Genomic DNA, 24,171 nt, shown 5'->3' with positions numbered 1-24,171 from the left:
AGTTACCTTACCAAGATATCTGCTCTACCATTACAAAATGATGACAATAATTTTGAAATATATTGGGTCTTATATACATATCAAAGAGGAATTGAAAAGATAATATGACCTACACTTGCACAAAGCACTATGTATAAACAAAACATGCCCACTTTCTCTCTCTTGTTCCACTAACACCACAGCAGGAGCAGTATATGACCATTTTTCTTAATTCACTCTGCCAGTCAATTACCATCACAGTCAGCTAACTCCCTATTTCAATTAGTCATGTATTATTCTAGACCTATTAGTTGCCTTAGTTTGCTTTAAGTTTTCGTCTTTTGTAATATTATTTTCTTAAAGTCTCATACTTGCTTGTACAGTCTCTAGCAGTATTCTTGCACCATACTCATTCTAGTTTTTCTTGGTTTTACTTCTACAAACTCTGCAAACTACATATTGATTTCTACCTCTTCACCCATGCACTCTTCTCAATCTACTCATCATACAACTATTATATTTAGTTCTCATCCTCTTTGTCAGATTACTGTCCATGAATACAGGTCTATTGTTCAGTGATCCATAACTCCCATATATCTAGCTTTATCCTTTGCTTTCAGATTTCACTGACATAGAGCACTACACCTCACATCAGTCTCTTAGGTGACAATAAAAAGCAACAATTCCCTTTTCTTCCATTAAAGTTGAAGGAAATGCACACTAGCAGTCTGAAAATGTGATTGAATTTGAACTAGAGAATGTATAATTTTTGCATACTTTTATGATTATCTACAGTACTTGTAATGGACTCCCAAAATAACAACTACAATATATCCATTATCTACGTATGGCTCTAATACTTTTTTATGGATTGATATCTTCAAGGACATCAGTCAATTTGATGATATTTCATTAATTTCTGATCAAGACATTTCTCCACTGAACCTTTTCCTGTGAAATAAGGAGCCCATTTTCAATCCTTGGAGGGGTACTATTAGCCTGAGAAAGACTACTCAATGCCCCACAGGAATCCATCACAGAATACAGACCCGTAGTGTTGTAGGGCCCTATGGAGGAGGTGGCAAGGGCGGCAGGACTGTGGTATACTGAGGTGGAGGATGAGGTCTTCTTGGTAACACTGCTGACGCTGAGGCCATGCATCATCCTCAGATTGGCCAGTGGATCACTTGAGGATACTAGGAGGGAGGGACAGAGCATTTGTGTCAAGAGATGATGCCACTACCACCACTAGTCCCTTAGTTCCCACAGCAGAAATACAAGAGCAGGGGCATGATCCTGAATTTGGGACTACACTGCTACAGAAGATGCAAAGAATGTACAAGGAAATACATCCAGTTATACAATATTTACGCTACTTCTTTAAATATCAATGTGGGAATTGATTTTAGCCATCAATTTAATTTCCAAAAAAGGATGTTTGATGAAAAATCTAAATTGCTCACAACCACAAGAGAAATATCACCACTGGCATCTATTGTGAAATATAGGCCTCATCCATCCAACTTCTATCATCAACCTGCTGTTAATCTGATCTCTAGTCACATATCCTAAGTTCCTGATTCTTCCTTCTCAATCTCCTCCCCACCTGCCTTGGATCTGTTTCCCATTCCCGAGGTTAGTATTTTATTTAGGTACCAATATATCAAATCAATACATGGGATGAAAATCTGAAGTAATTTTCAGTTCCTAATATTTTATCCATTCTTTTTTGTTACAAAATCCTATTGCATTTCTTGTGATTTCTTTCAGTTTCTGCAATATGACTTAAGTTACACAGTTAAGGTTCCTAAGTCTATTCCTATTCTAGATCAAGTATGATCACCAACTGTGACAAATCACCTCTCCAAAATAATGTTGGTACAATTGAAAAGTCTAACTAAAAATAACATACAAATAGTTCGGAATCAAAGGAGGTAATGGTACATACTCATAAGTAACTATTACCATAACTACTACTCCTACAGACACACTGGTGTGCTCCACACAAGGAGGTTAAAATAGTATTCTATCTCTATTTGTGGCATAATTATTGACATCTGTTTGGATGCCAATAATTTCTGACAACACCATTTTCTTGTGTGTGTTATGAATCTTGTTCAAGTTTTAACGATACAACAGTAGGTAAAACAATTCTGAGAAAACTGTTCTCATCAACATACTACCTATTGTTTAGGAGTTAATAATATATAAAACAGTTCAATGTCAGTCAAGTACAGTTTCCCCAAATAGTTTTGTCATTCAGTTAGTTTGGTTTTGTTTACATAACAACATCTGCCAACTTTTTTGACTAGAAGGATCCTCATGGAGAGGATATTGGAATCATCAACGAGTTATTTAAATCAAGTGCCATTATTTACAATGAGATGTTCTCTATAATATCTCAGAACATTGCAATAGAAATTACCATTCACAATCTGATTCTGAAGAAAAATCACTAAATATAACTCAACAAGGAAAAATGAATAGGTAAAAAAAATAAACAATGAACAATGAACATGATTAATTTTAATGAAGCATTCACTATAGCAAATGTGTATTATGGCAAATGAAGAACCTATGAGAAAAATCAGTGATTGTAGAGAGAGAGAGAGAGAGAGAGAGAGAGAGAGAGAGAGAGAGAGAGAGAGAGAGAGAGAGAGAGAGAGAGAGAGAGAGAGAGAGAGAGAGAGAGAGAGAGAGAGAGAGAGCATTTTCTTCTTCTGGTTGCTACCAGTCATTATTCGCTTGGAAACGAAGCAGTCAGGAGCTAGTTGAAAAAGGTTGGTTTTTGACCCACGGAACGTAAGGATTTTGAGATAAGAACCAACATAAAATTTTTGGTAAAGCTTGGTTGGAAAGGAACAAAGATCATTCAAGCTTTGCAGAACGTTTATGGGGATGATGCTCCAAAGAAAACTTGTGTTTACAAATGGATTGAAAGATTTCAAGATGGTAGAGAAGCTGTTAAGATGATGAGAGTCGTGGCAGACCAACAACCTCGAAAAGTAGTGAAAATATTGATGCTGTTAGGAGCCTAGTAAAAAAAGATGGAAGACTGACAGTTCATCAGACAGCTGAGACTGTGAGCATATCAGTTGGTTCAGCTCATTCGATTCTGCATGAAGATTTAGGCCTCAGTAAGCTTTCGGATCGATGGGTCCCAAAAGCGTTGTGCCCAGATCAGCTAAACTTCAGAAGTGAATTGTCAACAGTGATTTTGACCAAAATTGAAGCCGATGAAGACAACTTTTTCAGTCGAATCATCACAGGTGATGAAACATGGGTATACCAGTATGATCCTGAAACAAAACAACAGTTCAAACAATGGCTCCCACGCAGATCATCTGGCCCAATTAAATTCAAATCTGAGAGATCTGTCAACAAGGTAATGGCAACCATTTTTTGGGATTCTAAAGGAGTTGTGCTTGTAGACTTTTTAGAAGGTCGAAAAACTGTCAGAGGAGCCTATTATGTAGAAGTTTTAAGGAAACTGAAAGCAGAATTGGCTAAAAAGCGTCCAGGAAAACTCCATCGCGGAATCCTCTTCCATCATGACAATGCACCAGTGCATTCTTCACGCGTTGTAAAGGACGTTTTGAGAGAATTTCAATGGGAATTACTGCCACATCCACCTTATAGCCCAGACCTAGCTCCGTCTGACTTTTTTTTATTCCCAAAACTCAAAGAACAGTTGAAAGGCGTCCATTTTAATAGCACTGTTGAGGCTAAAACCGCAGCGTCTGCAGATTTCTTCGAAAATGATCTAAAAGGATGGAAACACCGCCTGGAGAAGTGTATCGACCTTGACGGAGGCTATGTTGAAAAAAAGATTAGCTGTATTGTAAAATCAATAAAGAACGATAAAATTCTGTGTATTTTTTTAATCCCCCTCGTACGAATAAAAAAAAAGATATGAACCTGGAAGAGAGGAAAAAGGAGTGTTAAGAAATTAAGCCAAAGAAAAAAACGAGAAAAGGACGGAGATCGAAAAAAAAAAAAAATTCTCCTGGAGGGTTCTAGATATGAGACTGAAGTGATATCTTCAGAAAAAGGAGGTCATGGAAGAGGGAAGAAATTAAATGTGACTTATACTAATATAGATGGGTTGTTATCCAATGTGTTGGAGGTTAGAGATTATCTGAAAGAAAAAAGATTGGATGTAATGTACATAGCAGAAACATAACTAAAGCAGGAGATCCATGTTAGCTTTAAAGAAGAGGGATATAATAGCTGAAGAAGAGACAGGAAGGGAAAAAGAGGAGGAAAAGAGGAGGAGTTGTAATAATGGTTTGTGATAATATATGTGTAGAGGAAGTGCAATATGATGATGGCATGATGGAAGTATTGGGAGTAACAATCTAGACAGAGGAATTGGAGGAAAAAAAAAAAAAAAAAAAATCAGTTATGTATGAGCCACCTAAGACATGGAGAACTGAGGAACATAAGGAAATGCAAAGAGAGTTGATTAAGTGCCTAGATAATATGATAAGAGGAGATGGAAAAATACTATTAGTAGGAGACTTAATTGTAAAAAGAATAAACTGGACAGAGACGGAAGTAATAGGTAATGCTGGATCGAGGAGTGAAGAGGTGTTACAGTTGACCATGGTGAATACACTGGATCAGTGGATGGAAGAATCAACACGGTACAGAGGGGAAGAAGAACTTGACCTAGTACTCACAAAGAAGCCAGACCCCCATCCCAGCATAAAATAGCTTAGTCCAATAGGAAAAAGTGATCATGTAACATTAATGTTGGAAATGCAGGAGGAGGACGGGATTAGATATAGAGATGACTAAAAAAAAAAAAAAAAATTATGCAAGAGCAGATTTTGAAAAGTTCAAAAAATATTTTTGCTGATATTGAATGGAGGAATATTATGAATGGAAGGACAATACAGGGGAAATATGAAATATTCCTACAAAAATATAACAAAGGAGTGAAGAAATATGTACCTATCTATAGAGTAAAGAAAAGCATACTTTATCTTTATCTGTCTTCTACCGCTGTTTTCATGCTGTCTGCTCTTCTGAATCTATGCGGCCTCGCTCACAAGACTCTCTACTTCTTCTCATCCCTATTCTGTCCATCTTCCTAATGCAAGAGAAACACTGGTAAACTCTGGAACTCTACCTGTGTCTTGGACTTAAACAAAAGAATCAAGACCGTTAACTGGACCCTCCTTTTAGATTTTTTGTTTTTTCTTTCTACTTTCCTCTTAACAGGGCCTGGAAGCCTACGTGCTTGGTACAATGCCAGACGTATAGAAGATAAAAGAGAAAAAGATTAAGCTTGGAAGAAACTTTAAAAGCAGAGAAATTAAAACAACCGACATTAGTATAAGGATCCAAGAAATTAATATATTAAAGTAAGGAGAGAGGAAGAAAGAAACTTTGAGAAAGAAGTGGTGCGAAAAAGTGAAAATGAACCCAAGCTTTTCTATAAATTTATAAATGGTAAGATGAAGAATAAGGAAACTAATATTAGAAAAAATAATTAAAGGAGGAAAGACATACCAAACAGAAAAGGAAATGAGTGAAATAAAGAATGAGAGTTTCAAAACTGTGTTCAATGAAGAAGAGAAATTTACAGAACCAAATACGACAGTGCATTGCTAAGGATTGCAGGAAATCATAGTGCACAAAGAAGATATTGGAAGACTACTAGATAATTTGGATGTCAGAAAAGCAAAGGGGCCGGATGGTGTATCAGGCTGGGCACTAAAGGAATGTAAAGAGCAGCTGTTAGATCCAATTTGGGAAATGGTTATAAGTTCATTGCATGAAGGGAGAGTACCACTAGAATGGAAGAGAGCCAATGTAATAACGATACTCAAAGGAGGAAAGTCAACTGAGCCATTAAATTACAGACTGGTGTCACTTACAAGTGTGGTGGGTAAGTTATGTGAAGTAGTTATCAAAGAAAAATGGGTTAAATATCTGGAAGAAGAACAAGTTATATCGAAGACAATTTGAGTTCAAGACAGGACGGTCATGTGTGTCAAATTTATCACGTTTCTACTCAAGAGTAATAGAAGGACTGGAGAGCAGAAATGGATGGGTGGACACAGTATATCTAGACATAAAAAATGCTTTCATAAAGTCCCTCACGGCAGATTACTTTGGAGATTAGAGAGCATAGGAAGATTGAGAAGAACTTTGTTAGACTGGATAAGGGATTACTTGAAGGACAGAGAGATGAGAACTGTGATCAGGGATACATACTCATCTTGGGGTAAAGTTAGCAATTAGAGTGCCACAAGGGTCAGTGTTAACCCCCATTATGTTCCAGATATATGTAAATGACAAACAAAAGTTATATTAATATGTTTGCTGATGATGAAAAATGCTCAGAGTAATCAAAAAGACTGTTTGCTGCTGCAGGAAGATATAAACAAACTTTATGAGTGGAGTATGAAATGAAAGTTAGAGTTCAATACCATGAAATGTCACGTAATGGAATTAGGAGAGAGTAAGAGAAGACCAGTATGGAACTATCTGATGGGAGAGGAACAAATAATGAAGACTAAAGAGGAAAAAGAACTGGCAGTGGTTATACAAGAAAATATAAACCCCGAAAAACACATAAGTAAGATATTTGGATTAGCATATAAAACGTTGACTAATATCAGAGTGGCATTTCAATACATGGACAAAGAAATGATGAAAAAAAACTATTACGAGCATGATATGTCCAAAGTTGGAATGTGCAGCTGTGGTGTGGTCACTGAGCTTGAAAAAAAGATATAAGATTATTAGAACGGATCCAGAAGATAGCTACAAAGATGGTGCCGGAACTAAAGGACCTAACTTATGAGGAAAGGCTGAAGGGAATGGGACTGCCAACCTTACAAGATAGAAGAGAACAAGGAGACCTAATAACAATATACAAAATAGTAAATGGAATTGAAAAGATAGACAAGGAAGACCTGGTGCTGGTGACAGAATAAGATAGAAGGACACATAAAGAAGATTAGGATGAGGCAGTGTGTGAAGGATATTGGAAAATGCAGTTTTCCACATAGAATGGTGGAAAAGTGGAATGTATTGAGTGATGAAGTTGTTACAGCACATAATGTGCATAACTTAAAAGAAAAATTGGATAAATGGAGACATGGAGACTGGACACTGTGAGCCCTGCTTGAACCATGTACAATACAACTAAATACACACACACACACACACACTAAAGAAGTGGTACCTATGGAAGAAAGAGGTCATGGAGGAGGCAAGAAATTAAGACTGACTTATACTAACGTAGATGGGTTGTTATCAAGCATATTGGAAGTTAGGGATTATTTTAAAGAGAAAAAGCCGTATGTAATGTGCATCGTTGAAACAAAACTGAAAAAAGAGATCCATGTCAACTTTAAAGAGGAGGGATATAATACCTGGAGGAGAGACAAGAAGGATAAAGGGGGAGGAGGAGTGCTAATAATGGTTCGTGACAATATATACGTGGAGGATGTTCAATATGGAGAGGACAAAGTGGAAGTAATGGAAGTAACAATCAAAACAAGATTTGAAGAAGAGAAAAATTATAGTTACATATTATGTTCCACCAAAAACTAGTACATGGGGAACAGAAGAACATAAAGATATGCAAAGAGAGGTGATAAGTGCCTAGATAACATGATAGGAAGAAACAGAAAAATACTCTTAGTTGGAGACTTTAACTGTAAAAAAATAAACTGGAGAGAGATGGAAGTAATGGATAATGCTGGAAAGTGGAGCGAGAAAGTGTTACAGTTGACTATGGTTAATGCAATGGACCATCGGGTGGAGGAGTCAACAAGGTACAGGGGAAAGAAAACCATTGTTGCTTGACCTAGTTTTTACAAAGAAACCAGAGCCCCCACCAATCATACAATATCTTAGTCCAATGGGGAGAAGTGATGATATGACATTAGAGATGCAAATTCAGGAGGAAGATAAGATATGTTACAGAGAGGACTATGAAGGAGAGAGATTAAATTAGGCAAGAGCAGATTTTGAAAAATTAAGAATCTATTTTGCTGATATTGAGTGGAGTAATATTATGTGCAGAAAGACAGTACAAGGGAAATACAACATATTCTTACAGAAATATAATGAAGGAGTAAAAACGTTTGTACCTGTTTATAGAGTTCAGAAAAAAATACATGCTTGGTACAATGCTATATGCACACAAGCAAAAAAGGCAAAAGATAAAGTGTGGAAGAAACTCATAAAGCAGGGAAATGACTACAACAGATGGCAGTACAAAGAAGCCAGAAATGAATATATTAGAGTAAGGAAAGAGGAAGAAAGAAACTTTGAGAAAGATCTAGTGAATAAAATCAAAGATGAACCCAAACTTTTCTACAAGTTTATAAACGGCAAAACAAAGATTAAGGAAACAATTGAAAAAATAATTAAAGAAGGGAAGACATACCAAACAGAGAAGGAAATGTGTGAAATAATGAAAGACGTGGGCTTGCCAAGGATTACAGAAGATTACTTCTGTGCACAACGAGGATATTGGAAGATTACTGGATAAGTTGGAAGTCAGAAAAGTAATGGGGCCAGATGGTGTATCAGGATGGATGTTAAAAGAATGTAAAGAGCAACTACTGGATCCAATTTGGGAAATAATTAGAAGTTCAATAAATGAAGAGAAAGTTCCACTATAATGGAAGAGAGCCAACATAATACCGATATTTAAAGGAGGAAAGGCAACTGAACCACTAAACTACATATCAGTGTCACTTACAAGTGTTGGGGAAGTTTTGTGAAATAATTATCAAAGAAAAATGGGTTAAATTTCTAGAATAGGAGCAAGTCATATCGAACAGACAATTTGGGTTCAGGATAGGGCAGTCATGTGTATCAAACTTATTAAGCTTCTACTCGAGAGTTATTGCACGACTTGAAAACAGAGATGGATGGGTAGACACAGTATACTTGAATTTTAAAAAGGCTTTTGATAAAGTCCCTCATGGAAGACTACTTTGGAAACGATAGAACATAGGAGGACTGCAAGGAACTTTGCTCAAATGGACAAGAGATTATTTGAAGGATAAGGAAATGAGAACTGTGATCAGATACATACTCATCTTGGGGTAAAGTAACTAGCAGAATGCCACAAGGGTCAGTGTTAGGCCCCATTATGTTTCAGATTTATGTAAATGACATTCACATTGGGATAAAGTTATATAAATTTATTCAACTGATGATGCAAAGCTGCTAAGAGTTATCAAAATCAGAGAGGACTGTCTGCTGTTGCAGGAAGATATAAACAAGATCTATGAGTGGAGCAGGAAGTGGAAATTGGAGTTTAATGCCAAGAAATGTCACATAATGGAACTAGGAAAGAGTAAGAGAAGACCGGTATGGAACTATTTGATGGGAGAGGAAAAAATAATGAAGACTAAAGAGGAAAAAGATCTCGGAGTGATCATACAGGAAAATTTGAGCCCTGAAAAACACATAATCAAGATATTTGGACTATCATATAAAATGTTGACTAATATGAGTGGTATTTCATTACATGGATAAAGATATAATGAAAAAAAAAATCATCACAAGCATGATACACCCAAGGCTGGAATATGCAGCAGTGGTATGGTCTCCGAGCTCTAAAAAGGATATAAGGAAATTGGAAAGGATACAGAAGATTGCTACAAGGATGGTGCCGGAATTAAAGGACCTCACATATGAAGAACGACTGAAGGAAATGGGACTGCCAACCTTACAAGATAGAAGAGAATGTGGGGATCTAATAACAATGTATAAGATAGTAAATGATATTGAAAAGATAGACAAAGAAGACCTGGTGCTGTTGACATACGAAGACGGAAGGACAAGAGGATATGAAAAGATCAGGATGAGGCAATGTGAAAGATATTGGAAAATACAGGCAACCCCCACTTAACGAACATTCACACAATGAAATTTCACTACCATGAACATTTTTTTACTACCATCTGCTCGTAAAACGAACACCAAACTCACTTTAACAAAATTTTATCCAGGTAATTTTTTTCCAAGTTTGAAAGCCCCGCCGTATCATGCAAGCCAACAGGCTTTTGAATACACCAGCGCCTCTCGTGGACAAAACGCGCACCACTCACTCCCCTACCCTTTCCCGCTCTTAGTTCAAAACAAAAACAAGGTCCAGCACCAACTCGTCATCTCATTCTCAACATGCCACCAAAACGCCCTGCAATGTTGCCTAGCGTTGCTAAGAAGACCAGGAAGTCTCTTACTCATGAAGGGAAGCTGGATATTATTCACAGACACGAGAGGCAAGAAAACCAATAACATTGCTCGCCACCATGGCTTCACTCCATCTACTGTCTCTGTGATTTTCAAGTCAGCAGACTCTATTAAAAAGGCTGGTGAGACTATCTTCTTTGCAAGCTAAAAGAACCACCTGAACTCGTGACTCTGCAATGGATAAAATGGAAAGCCTTGTGGAAATGTGGTACACAAGTTTTGTATGCGGTACAATGATGTGCCTTTTGTTTACATTCCACAGCTTGCTGGCTAGCATTTTTCCTGCTCCACTCTCCCTCCCTTCATTGATTTAGGATCATCAACATTATAAAGTTACTTACATACATGCATTAGTGTAAATTATAATGACTTAGTCTTAAATTAAACTGCTTAAATGTTTAACTTCATAATTTTTACTTTCATTAAACCTTTTACTGTACTATGATGCACTCTCGTTTTGTTTACTCTCAATGAAAGTTCAAGTCAGGGGTCAAACTTGTTATAATTGGTTTGTTATAACATTTTTTTTTACGAACGTAACCCATTAGTTAAGCAGGGGTTGCCTGTAAATTTTTGCACACAGAACGGTGGAAAAATGGAATGCACTGGATAATGAAGTTGTTACACCACATAATGTGCATAACTTTAAGGAAAAATTAGATAAATGAAGATATGAAGACAGAACACTATGAGCCCCACTCAAACCCTGTACAATACAACTAGGTAACTAGGTAAATACACAAGTTCAACTCGGACTTTAGAGGGAGTGGTGATGGATTTATTTATCTAATTTTTGGGAATTGAGAATTTTGGGATTATTGTCTCTCCATAACCTTCAGACCATAAATTACCAGATGATGTAGTTTACTTCCTGATAATTAAATACCCTTCCCACCAGGAAGCCTTTTTTAAATGTCTCATGTAGTGTCATAACATGACTCACATCCTATAAAATTATGTATCACTCAATGTTTGTGTCTACACAAAAAATTTAAATATTTTTCTACCTTGATAAATTTCAGCCTTTTGCATCCTGACGAGAAAGTGGGGAGGTGGTAGTGAGTCAGTGTTTCTCAATCAGTACATAACCAGGCATCAAGAGTGGAGGTGTGTCAATTAGCTCTCTACTTTTCAGAAATAATGTCCTTACAGGCATAAATTGACAAGAATTAGAATCAGAAACTTCAAGAAGAGAAGACAACTAGAAACAAACAAACAAATGTATCATTGCAAGACAGCTGTGTCTGATAGCTGGACCTTGAACTCCCCCACCCTTCCATCATGGCTATTGTCTTCCCTACACCATCCCCTCTCTTCACCTCCAAGCCTCACTCCCACACCATAAGACTGCTACGATCTTTTCAAACACAGTTTTTTCTCACTACCTTCATCAAGACAACTATACATCACATAACTCTCTCAATAACACTACTACAAAGATTACTTTGAGACAGAGGTATAAAGCTGAACCAAATGAGTAATAATTACTTTATAGTATCATTATCTCATTTCAACATATTAATAACAACTCAGAGAGTGTCCAGTTCAGTCACAAAACAGCAGATTGTTATGACACTGCGATGCTCCTTCCAAGCCCTCACCTATGAGTGAATAATATTTCCTGAGAAGCGGGAATCTGATGCGTTATCACCCTATCATGCTCCAGGAAGTCACCATGTCATGTCATGTGTGAAAAATTTCATGTCAATCAGATGAATACAAATAGCAAAACAAGATGAAATTATGAAGAATTTCTAGGAGCAAATATCTCGGTGTTTTTTTTATACACAATTCAAAACTTTTCACAAAATCAGTATTGACTTTTGTTTGGTATCATTTTAAACTACAACTTACATGCAATTTTTTTGTTGGAATTAGATTTTTGATAATGTCAATAGAAAACGAGGTGCAGGGTAGAGAGAGAGAGAGAGAGAGAGAGAAAAAAAAAAAAAAAAAAAAAAAAAACTGGGCAGGCATTTGAACTCAAACTTTAGTCCCTGGGTTGGTCACAGGCCAACTTATCTCGAAATCTGAGTTATTGGGCTCTGAGTTACCAAGGTTCAACAGTAATCATATTTCCTTACTGGACATATAAAACTTTACTAGAAAACATTAGACTTGTTTTTGATAAATATTTTATTCCTTAATAAAACTAGATGCTCTATTCCTAAGATTTTGTAGTCCTTTGATATTTGTGCTGCTTAAATATGTTTTTGTTCTTAACTGTTGGTATAAGTTTTGTGCATGTCAAGAAACAAAGCTAACACAAACACTATAGTAAACTAAGAATTACTGTACATGTTTATGAGAAAGTATTAGTGAGCCAAGTTAGAAATAGACAGCACCTTAACTGAACTATTGTGGATTTGTAATTATAGGGAAATGGAAAATGAATTAAAACAAAATATTTCTTAATAACTGAATTAAACTGAACTCCAACTGATATATTTTTTTTAACAAGCCAAGTATAAACTGATAAAACAAAAATAATTCCAGGCCTGCTGCAGTTAGAAAATTGGACATAACAAAATAATAGATCCATGATTGTCAAATTAACATATTTCAAGTAAAGGAAAAAATCTGAATACAATAAACTATTCATACAACAATAAATGATGAAAAAATCCAATAGTATTATTCACATAACTGAGAACTATCCTAAATCCCAAAATCATAAACCATGAAACAAAATATATTTCTGGCATGGTATTCAGACATGAAAATTTGATAACATAACAGCATTAGCCAAACTAAAGAAATGACAACACTCACCAATAGGAGCATCACTCTGCCGCTGCCTAGAAGGTGAAGCATCATGGCTGGAGGCCCAAGTGGAGTGGGTTTTGCTTGTACTGGTAGGGGACGTCTTGGAGATCATGGTCACATCAGATGAAGAGCCCCATGAGGTATTACTAGGTTTAGAGTTTGATTGGGACTGATGCTGGGCCTGGGAGTAGTGAGACTGCTGTTTCTTTTGTCTAGAAGGCTCAGGAGAAGTGCTATGAGGCTGAGACAAAGAGTACTGTGAAGTACTACTATTATGATGGTAACTTGGAGGTGGATGTTGGACCTTGGGTTGCTGAAGATTCAAAGCATGCTGTTGTTGCTTGGGTTGTTGAAGATTTAGAGGTTGTTGCTGTTGCTGCTGTCTTTGTGAATGTTGTGACTGCTGCAAAGAATGCTGTTGTGACTGTTTTGTAGTGTGCTGTGAGGGGCTGTGATGCGGTAAGGATGAGAGTGGGTGCTGGAGCTGACTTTGTACAGGTGATTTGGGTTCACTATGGGACAAGGAATGGCTACTGTGGGTCTGTCTTTCCTGCTTAGAGGAATGAAGCTTTGAAGAAGGTTTGTGGTGAGGATCACCATAAGTCTGCCGTTGAGAAGACTGTTTATGAGAAGACAACAGTGAATTATGTTCAGATGAATGCTTCTCTTGACTTGTCAAGGTGTGTTTGGAGTGATCAGGTAAGGAACTCTTTGAGGAGTGACGCTCATGTGAATGAATGTGTGTCACTTCAGATTGACCATGCTGCTGCTGCTGCTGCTGCTGCTGGGTACTGTGCTGCACTACAGGACTGGATAAGCTCTGGTCTTTCACAGGAGAAATCAATGGTACTTTTGTAGACTGCTTTACTGGTGAAGCTGATGATGATTGCTTCCCAGGAGACACTGATGACTGTTCCTGTTTAGATGAGGTGCTAGAGGAATGAGACTCTTGTGTTAGGTGATGAGAGTGGTGATGTTTTGATGATGAGCTTAATGATGACTGTTTCCCAGGGGACACTGATGAGTGTTCCTGTTTTGATGAAGTGGTTGAAGAATGAGGATCCGGTTTTGAGTGATGAGTGTGCTGATGATGATGATGGTGGTGGTGATGGTATGTTTCTTGTGCATGAGATGAGCTGTGGTGATGATGATGATGATGGTGCTGCTTTATGCTACCAGAATTTGATGATACTGACTGTGATGATGATGATGATGATGGAATATCTTTGCTACTGTCTTTGGTTATCTTATCCATGGAATCATCAGCAGACTTCTGCTTTGAAATTTGCAATATTTCATTCATGACAAGGTTCATTTCTTCTTCCAAATTGTCTTCTTTCTTTGATTCAAGGAGAGGTGCATCTTCTTTTGTTGCATTAGATGCCCCTGCTCCTTGACTAGGCATTAAGAAGACCTCATCACTGTCTTTATTAGCTTTAGCTCCACTAACAACAGGGATAGGTTCTGTGCGTGAGAGTAACGATGCCTTATTAATTAACGTCTTCTCTTCATCACTAGAGAGGTCAATAACACTGACTGCAGATGTGGCTGCTGTTGATGCCTTCTTGTCTGACTGAGGTTTGTCCCTTCCTGTAGTTTCCTCACCACCAAGCCTCTCTTGCTTTTCTGATGCTTGCTCTCCTTCCTCATCAGGCTTCCTAGGAGCACCTTCATTGATTTTCTCCACAGACCTGATGCTTAGGACTCCACTTGAGGCAGCCACCTTCTCTTCTGGCTGCTGCTTCCCTGGAGTGGCCACAGTTTCTCCAGATATACTTTTTCTCTTGACTGGTTCTCCCTTTGGTTTTGTGGTCGTGGTGGAAGCTGTGGGCGTGGTTGGGGAAACCTTGGGAATGACTGTGGCACTAAGTGAGGGTTTAGGTGGTTGCGGAGTGTTGGTTGTAACAGTACCTCCACCCAAAGACACTGTTTTCTTAGTAGGCACAGACCGGATACTGCTCTTATCCCTGCAAAATTCAATAATCTAAATACCCATACCCAGTGTCCTAACTGAAATATATCAAAACTACATATTCATAATTCAAATAAATAAATCTAATCTATTGCCTTAAAATACTAAATTTACATCTACATCAAAGCAAATGACACTCTATTCTTTCCATCACATCTTCCTCTGCATCACCAATATTCTTTCTCACATGACATATGACATCTTTCTAACTTGGATCTCTTTCCTTCCCCCCCAGCCCATTTAACTCAGAATTAATACATCAAACTTTCTTTGGACCAAATACTCTTTCACTTTTCTCTATCATAACTTTACCACATCCACCTGCATACAAGTTAATTTGTTGTGTTTCCTTTTCAACTTCATGGAAATTCTAAGTTGATCTGAATATGGAATAAACTCATCCTCCTTATTCTCCTTGTCCTATGGGGAGGTACAGTTCTCTGCTCCCTTGCCTTTCCTTTCCCTCTTCTATACTACACTCCAAGCACACCAAAGTATAAATATGTGTGTGTGTGTGTGTGTGTGTGTGTGTGTGTGTGTGTGTGTGTGTGTGTGTGTGTGTGTGTGTGTGCACACCCAAGAAACAACACTCCTGATTCATATTTCTTTGGTAACTGAAAGGTAGATTCAGAGAGAGAGAGAGAGAGAGAGAGAGAGAGAGAGAGAGAGAGAGAGAGAGAGAGAGAGAGAGAGAGAGAGAGAGAGAGAGAGAGAGAGAGAGAGAGAGAGAGAGAGAGAGAGAGAGAGAGAGAGAGAGTTAAAATTTTATATCTATGCCATGTATAAGAAACGTGTTTTTTTTTAAGTCTTTGGAGTGAATTGGTGAAGTCCCAATAAACTATCACCTACCTCATGCTCTGCTAACAACTGATGCATTGTCATAACATTATACAAACTATGATTTATACATAGAAAAGATATAGATTCCAATTTCAACTTTTAATTTAACCCTTTATATCTTTTCAAGTATTAATCATCAAAATATCACTAACACCTTTATACTGTGATATCTAAAAGTGAAGGCTCATAGGATACTCACGTAATTACAGAGTGAGCTTCATGACTCTCTTTATACAGAATGCGAGGAGTTATCCAACCCTTGGGCCAGATGGGACGAACTTCAGTGTCCAGAAATAAGCGTATATATTCTTCTGGTGTCTCTGAACGCTTCCTTATCATTTGCCAGAAGATGACTCGCACTTGTACAACATCATTTAAGAGTTTCCTGAAATAACAATATCAGTAATATATGCTGCTGTTTACCAAAGTGTATCTACCTGGTAGTTAGTAGTATACAGGGATTAAAATACACTCATATATTCATGTCTTTGTATTTATAGTTGTTCAGTTATTCTATAGCTGATATGCACTTATTGCTTCTATTACCATTCCAAATAATAAGGGGTGTGTGTGTATGTGTGTGTGTTGGGATAGGAATGTCTTCTTCACTTAACTTTGTATTTACATGATTGAATCAACCACATAACATCCAAACTTTTAGTTAATTCAAATTTTTTTCATCATTAAGGCTATGAATGCTCCTTACACATACTTTACATAAATGTATAAACAAATTAATACACTGAACTGAATACACAAAATAAAAACATTAACCTGCAAACAGACTGAAAAATCTAAAATTAAATTTGCATTACACTAATAAGCTTTTTGTAACAATAAGTAGTAGAAAGACAGTTGTGATAGCAACCCTAAGTCTAATGTTTATAAACTTAACACAATAATTCTGCAAATTTCCCCATTATGATAAAGCTATTCTGCATAACAGTTATATAAAAGACATTTTTTATTCTGCATCACGTGCAGTTTTATCTTACCTTATTTCATCTGTGAACAAAAACCTTTTCTTTGGAAGCCTGGATTTTTTCTTGTCACCTTCATTGTTCTCCTCATCTTCATTCTGGGCGACACCATTCTCTCCCCTGTTCAGTGAAGGAAGTGAAAAGAGTTGGGTAAATTTAACAATGGACTCAACTACATAACTAATCTTAGCAGCAACAAGACTCATTTGCTCACTAATATCCTATGTTCCTTTGTTCAGTTGTTAAGGAAGAATAAATACAGTGTATATACAGGTGAGAAAAACATTGGGTTTTCAATTAATTTTGAATAAAAAACTAAATTTTTCTTATGAAATAGTGTGTATTTACCTAGTTGTAGTTTTACAGGGCCTGGGCTTTATGCTAGTGTGGCCCCGTCTCCATATCTACACTTATGCAATCTTACTTTGTGTGTGTGTGTGTGTGTGTGTTTCACTGTTTGATCTGCTGCAGTCTCTGATGAGACAACCAGACGTTACCCTACGGAGCGAGCTCAGAGCTCATTATTTCCGATCTTCGGATAGGCCTGAGACCAGGCACACACCACACACCGGGACAACAAGGTAACAACTCCTCGATTTACATCCCGTACCTACTCACTGCTAGGTGAACAGGGGCTACACGTGAAAGGAGACACACCCAAATATCTCCACCCGGCTGGGGAAGAGATATGTGTGTGTGTGTGTGTGTGTGTGTGTGTGTGTGTGTGTGTGTGTGTGTGTGTGTGTGTGTGTGTGTGTGTGTGTGTGTGTGTGTATTTATCTAGTTGTATTGTACAGGGTTTGAGCGGGGCTGATAGTGTCCTGTCTCCATGTCTCCATTTATCCAATTTTTCTTTAAAGTTATGCATATTTACATGCTGTAACAACTTCATCACTCAATGCATTCCACTTTTCCACCATTCTATGAGGAAAACTGAGTTTTCCAATATCCTTCACACATTGTTTCATCCTACAGTCTGCGCGAAAAGTCACCACGTCTAGGGAGTGGCGCGGTGACTTTACAAGTTGACAAGTTTGTTGCAACAAATCCAAGCAGGGTGAGAGAGATATCATGTCTGACAGCGAAGTACACCCTTCTCCACCCTCATGCTGTTGAGAGACGCTGCTCAGGCCACTCTCAATTGTCATAGGGAGTAAATGTTTGGTACTGCCTTGTTTGCTTTTTCCTGATTTATGTACTAATATTGCACTTCTTTTCTTATGCATCACAGCTTAATAGACATGGGTCGAAAGCGCACAGATGAGAAAACTATTCAAGCTATTATTGATCTCCGTACAGCAGGTATTAGCAACAAAGAAATCTGCATTCAAAAAGGTCTGAAACTGTGCTGTGCAGGAGCTCATACAAAAATTCAAAGCTGGTGGGTACAAAAATTTACTTCTCCCACAAAAGCCACTTGGTAGGCCATGTAAGGTATCTGAGAGGACAAGAACACTTCTCAGGAGGCAGCTGGAGGTCAATCCTAGCCTTACAGGATGTCAAAGGAAGGGAATCCTGACTTATTAGCTGGTGTCTCTCTGTACTGTCCATGATACTTTGCGCCATGACCTTGGGTACCGCAGTTACTGGGTTAAGAAAAGCCACTTATGAATGACTCACATAGAAAGAAAAGGATCCAGTTTACAAAGAAATATCAAGATTGGACCTTAGAGAAGTGGCATACAGTACTGTCCAGACTGTCCAGGGCGCAATCTATTTGGGGGCACACGAGCTCCCACAATAATACTAACACTAATACTAATACTAATACTACTAATAATAAAAAAATAAATTACAATAAATAAATAAAGACACAGGAAAAAATAAATTCACCAATTTTCTAGAGTAATACCGCTCATTTCCACATCAAGTTGATACAGTGGGCGCTGATGTGCCCCTATTATCGCATCAACTTGTTGCTGAGAGTTATACAGGTTGTATATGTATGTGCAAGAAAAGGTGAGGGGGGAGGGGAGAAGGGGATCAACCTGCCACTGCAGAGAGAGTGTCATTCAGAGGAAGAGCAAGGGGGAGGGGAGTGGGGGATAGACTGACACCTCTGCATTATTATAATACCATAATATTACAATATCTCTTCCCCTTCCCCTAGGGAAGGGGAAGAGGGACGGTGGGGGTGCCAACGGATTGTTTCCCAAGGGTACAAAACTAGCCAGGACTCTGACTGTGGTCTGATGAGAGCACTTTCTGCGTGAGTGGTACAACATATAACAGAGTGTACAGGCGCCCAGGCTCTGATCCTGATGATCCCCTCTACACTCAAAAAACCACCAAACACCCTCAGAGTTTAATGGTTTGGGGATGTTTTTACTTTCAATGGTCTTGGTGATCTTATTTTGTTCCCTAAAAACACTAAAGAAGTGTATTTGGAACTCTTAATTGATAATTTTGAGTCATCATTTGAGAAAACCAAAGGTGAGATTTTCCAACAGGATAGGACACCAGCTCATACTGCTAAAATTGTCAAAGAATGGCTAGATAATTGTGAAATCAACACCATAAAAGGTTGGCCTGGCAATTCACCAGATATGTCTCCAATAGAGAATTTATGGGCTGTAATTAAGGCCAAATTACGAGGCTGTGACACCTCCACACTCTCCAAGCTGGAAAAAGAACTTCACAATTGTTGGGCAGATTTCAAGCCAGAAACACTTCAAAATTTAGCTGATAGTGTTCCAAAAACATCTCAGAAAGGTACTCAAGATAAAAGGAAATGCAATAAAGTACTAAGTATTGGGTAGAGTTAGAATTTGTATGTTTCTGGGGGAAATGTGTAACCAAAAACTATTGGCATGGTAACTTTTCACACAGACTGTAATCTTCTTTACATGTCCTCTTGTCCTTCCAGCTTCTTCTGTCACCAGCACCAGGTCATCCTTGTCAATCTTTTTAATGCCATTTACTCTTTTATGCACTGTCATTAGGTCTCATCGTTCTCTTCTATCTTGTAAGGTTGGCAAGTGTGTGTGTGTGTGTGTGTGTGTGTGTGTGTGTGTGTGTGTGTGTGTGTGTGTGTGTGTGTGTGTGTGTGTGTGTGTGTGTGTGTGTGTGTGTGTGTGTATAATGGTTGATTGTATACAGTTTTTTATATCTCAAAAAATCATGTTTTGAGATACAGCTCTTTAAAGTTTTAAAAGTTTAGGACCCACACTATGTGTTTATCAGAATCAGTAGATTTATTATATATTGTGTGCTGATCTATAGAGAAACTGCACACAAAGAATGATCCAATCATTTCCATATTTAGTATTTCATTTTGGGAGCTATTTACTTTATGGTGACACTACCAGAATTCCTGGCTCTGGTTCTTTGTGCCTTTGCTGGTAGATTTAGCTCACTGCTGGGTCTCCTAGGAATGCTATTTCATAGAATTATGGTTTATTTTAACCGTCAGTAGGCACTTTCCCTGTTCTCCAAGTAAATTTTTTTTGCTCTTAATCCAGATTGGCACCTCTAGGGATGTACATTTCTCCCTCTGCTTTCCTCTTCTCCTCCTCCTTGTGTATTTTCTCATTTTCTTTCCCTTGATTTCATCTTTCTAGTTTCTGCTATCGAAAGTGAGATCTTCTTCCAGTCCCTTCCCTCCAAAATCTCTTTCCCTGCTGTGCCAAATGCCTCAGCTTCACCTGCCACTGAGCCATCATCTCTTCCCACTCTTTTTCATTTATCTCCTATTCTTTCTTCTTTTTCTTCATCTCTCACATCTTCAGCTGCCGTAGCCTATTTTGTTTATTCCCCAAGTTGCAGGGAAAAAAAAAAAAAAAAAAAAAAAAAAAAAACTGAGAGCCTACAAGCAGGAGCACTGGCAGGGTGGTGTATGGGAAGGCAGGAAGGAGGCGAGCATTTTGAGGGGTGAAACCTCACCACAGAGACCAATGCTAGTGGTAAAATGACGAGGAATACAGGCAATATATTATGATGCTTAGAGAGTTTTTATTGTGCTACGCCTACCTCATGGCATACACCACTCATGTCCCTTTAAACATGTCAGACCAAGTGTTGCCATAAGCACAGGCCCATGATTCATATACCATATGAATTCTGAATATTTTTCCTACAATAATCTACTGGGAAAAAAAAAAGTCATAATTTACTAAATCTCGACTGCAGCATGCCCTTAAGCCAAATTATTACTAATCAGCTAAAGAAATTATGGTATCTTTCTCTTGATGCTGTCATTGCTGCAATGGTGTTTTTCAGATAATAAAAATGCTTTTTAGTATTATTTGCTAATGAGATGCTTATATGTGGTTTGAATACTACTGGAGAGAGAGAGAGAGAGAGAGAGAGAGAGAGAGAGAGAGAGAGAGAGAGAGAGAGAGAGAGAGAGAGAGAGAGAGAGAGAGAGAATATGCATTATAACTCAATAAATACAAACTGGTCTTAGTTACTATTATTGCATGTACCATTTTAATTCTACAGTTGGTAGTGCGCATCACAAAACTACTGTAGAACAGGCTTAGCTCAATAAAGTTGAAATTCTGAACTGCACAATTCAAAAGGCAAAAATATGCAATTTGCAAGTGGGCAATACAAATTAATGATAACCACCCCTTTCTCCTTCACCATGTTTTGCATCTTTCTATCTATTCATCTAATCTCTTATGAATACTTGCACCATCTAATCCATTTTATCATTACCACTATACAGATAAAGTTCCCAATCACCAGACTACTCTTCTAACATTATCCTCTGAAGTTCTGCAAATGCTTTCTTCCAAAGTTGTTGCCAAATTCAAGGTGTTGAAAACACTAAAAATGTTTATTCAGTCCAGCTACATGACCTATACCTGTGTGAGTGTGTATGTTTTGTCACCACACTCATGGTATGATTTGGCAGTGCAGCAGTGGAGTGCTATGGCATTTAAAAATCTATGAATGTTTTCTTTTCAAATCCAGCATGAATTGGCAGTGAAGCACCATTGCATCTAAAAAAAGTGTAATTGTGTGTGTGTGTGTGTGTGTGTGTGTGTGTGTGTGTGTATTCACCTAGTTGTGAATACACCTAGTTGTAATTTTACAGGGCCTGGGTATCATACTCGTGTGGCCCCGTCTCCATATCTACACACAACCAATTTCCTTTAAAACTATGCACACTCCTCGCTGACACCACCTCCTCACTCAAACTATTCCACACCTCCACACATCTCTGTGGGAAACTATATTTCTTCACATCCTTCAAGCATATTCCCTTGGCTATCTTTTTACTATGCGATCTCGTAGTTCTATTTAAATTTTCCTCTCTCAACATCATTTGCTCATTATCCACTTCATCCAGACCGTTCAACAGTTTATAAACCTGTATTAAATCCCCTCTTTCTCTTCTTTGTTCCAAGGCAAGCAAATTAATTTCTTTTAATCTCTCCTCATAGGTCATTTCTGTCAATTCCGGAACCATTTTTGTTGCCATTCTCTGCAATCTCTCCAACTTCCTTATATGCTTCTTTTTATAAGAGGACCAAACCAGCCCAGCATATTCCAATCTTAGTCTAATTACCGTACTAATTAATTTCTTCATCATATCTTTATCCATATAATGAAAGGCTAATCCAATATTTCTAGTCAAATTGTATGTTTCTCCAAACATCTTGTCAATATGAGCCTCAAACTGCCCATGGTCTTGTATTATCACTCCCAAATCCTTTTCCTTTTCCACCTTTGTGTGTGTGTGTGTGTGTGTGTGTGTATTTACCTAATTGTATTTACCTAATTGTAACATACGGGAAAAGAGCTATGCTCGTGTTGTCCCGTCTCCATATCTATTAATGTCCAGCTTTTTCTTAAAATCATGAATATTCCTTGCGTTGACCACTTCCACGTCTAAACTATTCCATGCTTCCACCCTTCTATGAGGAAGCTATATTTTTCACATCTCTCCTATAAGTGGCCATTTTAGTTTTTCCCATGCCCTCTCGACATTCTTCCATTCCACATACACAGATCTTCCCTATCCATTTTTCCATGCCAATCATCACTCTGTATATTGCTATCAGGTCTCCCCTTTCTCTTCTGTTTTCCAGGGTTGGAAGTTGCATTCTTTTCAGTCTGTCTTCATAAGTCAAATCTCTTAAGTCAGGCACCATTTTGTTGCAGCCCTCTGTACTTTCTCTAGTTTCCTTATGTGTTTCTTTAAGTTCGAGCCCACTGTATTGTTGCATATTCAAGCCTCGGTCTTATCATTGCAGTAATTATTTTCTTCATCATTTCTTCATCTAGATATCTGAACGCCACTCTTATGTTCCTCAATAAGTTCAATACTTCTCCAATTATTTTGTTTATATGTCTCTCTGGCGATAGGTCATTGGTAATTGTCACCCCAAGGTCTTTTTCTTCATGACTGGTTTTATGTCTTCATTTCCTATCTTGTACATACTCCTGATTCTTCTTTCACTCTTGCCAAACTCTATTTTCTTGCATTTTGTCGTGTTGAACTCCATTTGCCATGTACAGCTCCATTTCCATATTCTGTCCAAGTCTTCCTGGAGTAGTTCGCAATCTTTGTCACATCTCACTTTTCTTAACAATTTTGCATCGTCTGCAAATAGGCTCACATAACTGGACACCCCATCCACCATGTCATTTATGTAGACTGCGAACATTACTGGTGCCAACACTGATCCCTGTGGAACTCCACTCTCCACCAATCCCCATTCTGATGGTCTGTCCTTAATTATTGTTCTCATTTCTCTTCCTACCAAAAGTCTTCCATCCATTTTAGTAAACTGCCATGCACTCCTCCTACCATTTCAAGTTTCCAGATCAGTCTCTGGTGTGGTACCTTATCAAAGGCCTTTTTTAAATCCAGATATATTCCATCAGCCCAACCATCTCTTTCCTGTATTACATCTATCACCCTCGAATAGTAACATATCAGGTTTGTCGTGCATGAACGCCCTTTCCTAAAACCAAATTGACACTCACAAAGTATGTCATTTTCTCCAAGAAGTCTGTCCATCTATTCTTCACCACCCTCTCACACATCTTAGCTACCACACTTGTAAGTGACACTGGTCTATAGTTCAATGGGTCTCTCTTGTTACCTGATTTATAGATTGGGACAATGTTAGCTCTTTTCCAGTCTTGGGGCACTACACCTTCCCTTAATGAGGCATCAATTACTTCACAAACTTTTTCTGCCAATTGCTCCCTGCATTCTCTTAAAATCCATCCTGATACCCCATCAGGTCCCACAGCTTTTCTCACTTCTAAACTCCCCATCATGTTCTTGATCTCCTCCACAGTTACTTGAAACTCCTTCATAATCCCTTTCTGTTCCATTACCAGTGGTTTGTCAAAAGCAGTCTCCTTTGTGAATACCTTCCGAAAGCATCCATTCATAGCCTCTGCCATTTCCTGGGATCTTCACTGCATACTCCATTT

At 38.0% G+C, this 24,171-nt stretch overlaps 1 protein-coding gene across 6 annotated transcripts in view; it reads right to left on the bottom strand.

The window, feature by feature from the left end:
- The window catches only part of LOC123520603 (ubinuclein-1-like), a 60,964-nt gene that overhangs the window by 8,636 nt on the left and 28,157 nt on the right, over window positions 1-24,171 (bottom strand). For 5 of the 6 annotated variants that reach the window (XM_045283034.1, XM_045283033.1, XM_045283035.1 and 2 more), the window contains 4 exons: window positions 16,789-16,893; window positions 15,993-16,178; window positions 12,988-14,948; window positions 1,029-1,175 (listed from right to left, as the gene is read on the bottom strand). In XM_045283034.1, coding sequence (XP_045138969.1) covers window positions 1,029-1,175; window positions 12,988-14,948; window positions 15,993-16,178; window positions 16,789-16,893 — 2,399 coding nt within the window. The remainder of the gene's footprint in view (window positions 1-1,028; window positions 1,176-12,987; window positions 14,949-15,992; window positions 16,179-16,788; window positions 16,894-24,171) is intronic. The other variant, XM_045283038.1, reaches the window with a different exon arrangement.

This window comes from Portunus trituberculatus, chromosome 47 (genome assembly GCF_017591435.1).
Source record: "Portunus trituberculatus isolate SZX2019 chromosome 47, ASM1759143v1, whole genome shotgun sequence".
Classification (NCBI taxonomy): Eukaryota; Metazoa; Arthropoda; class Malacostraca; order Decapoda; family Portunidae; genus Portunus; species Portunus trituberculatus.
This window is presented reverse-complemented; position numbering and strand designations above follow the sequence as displayed.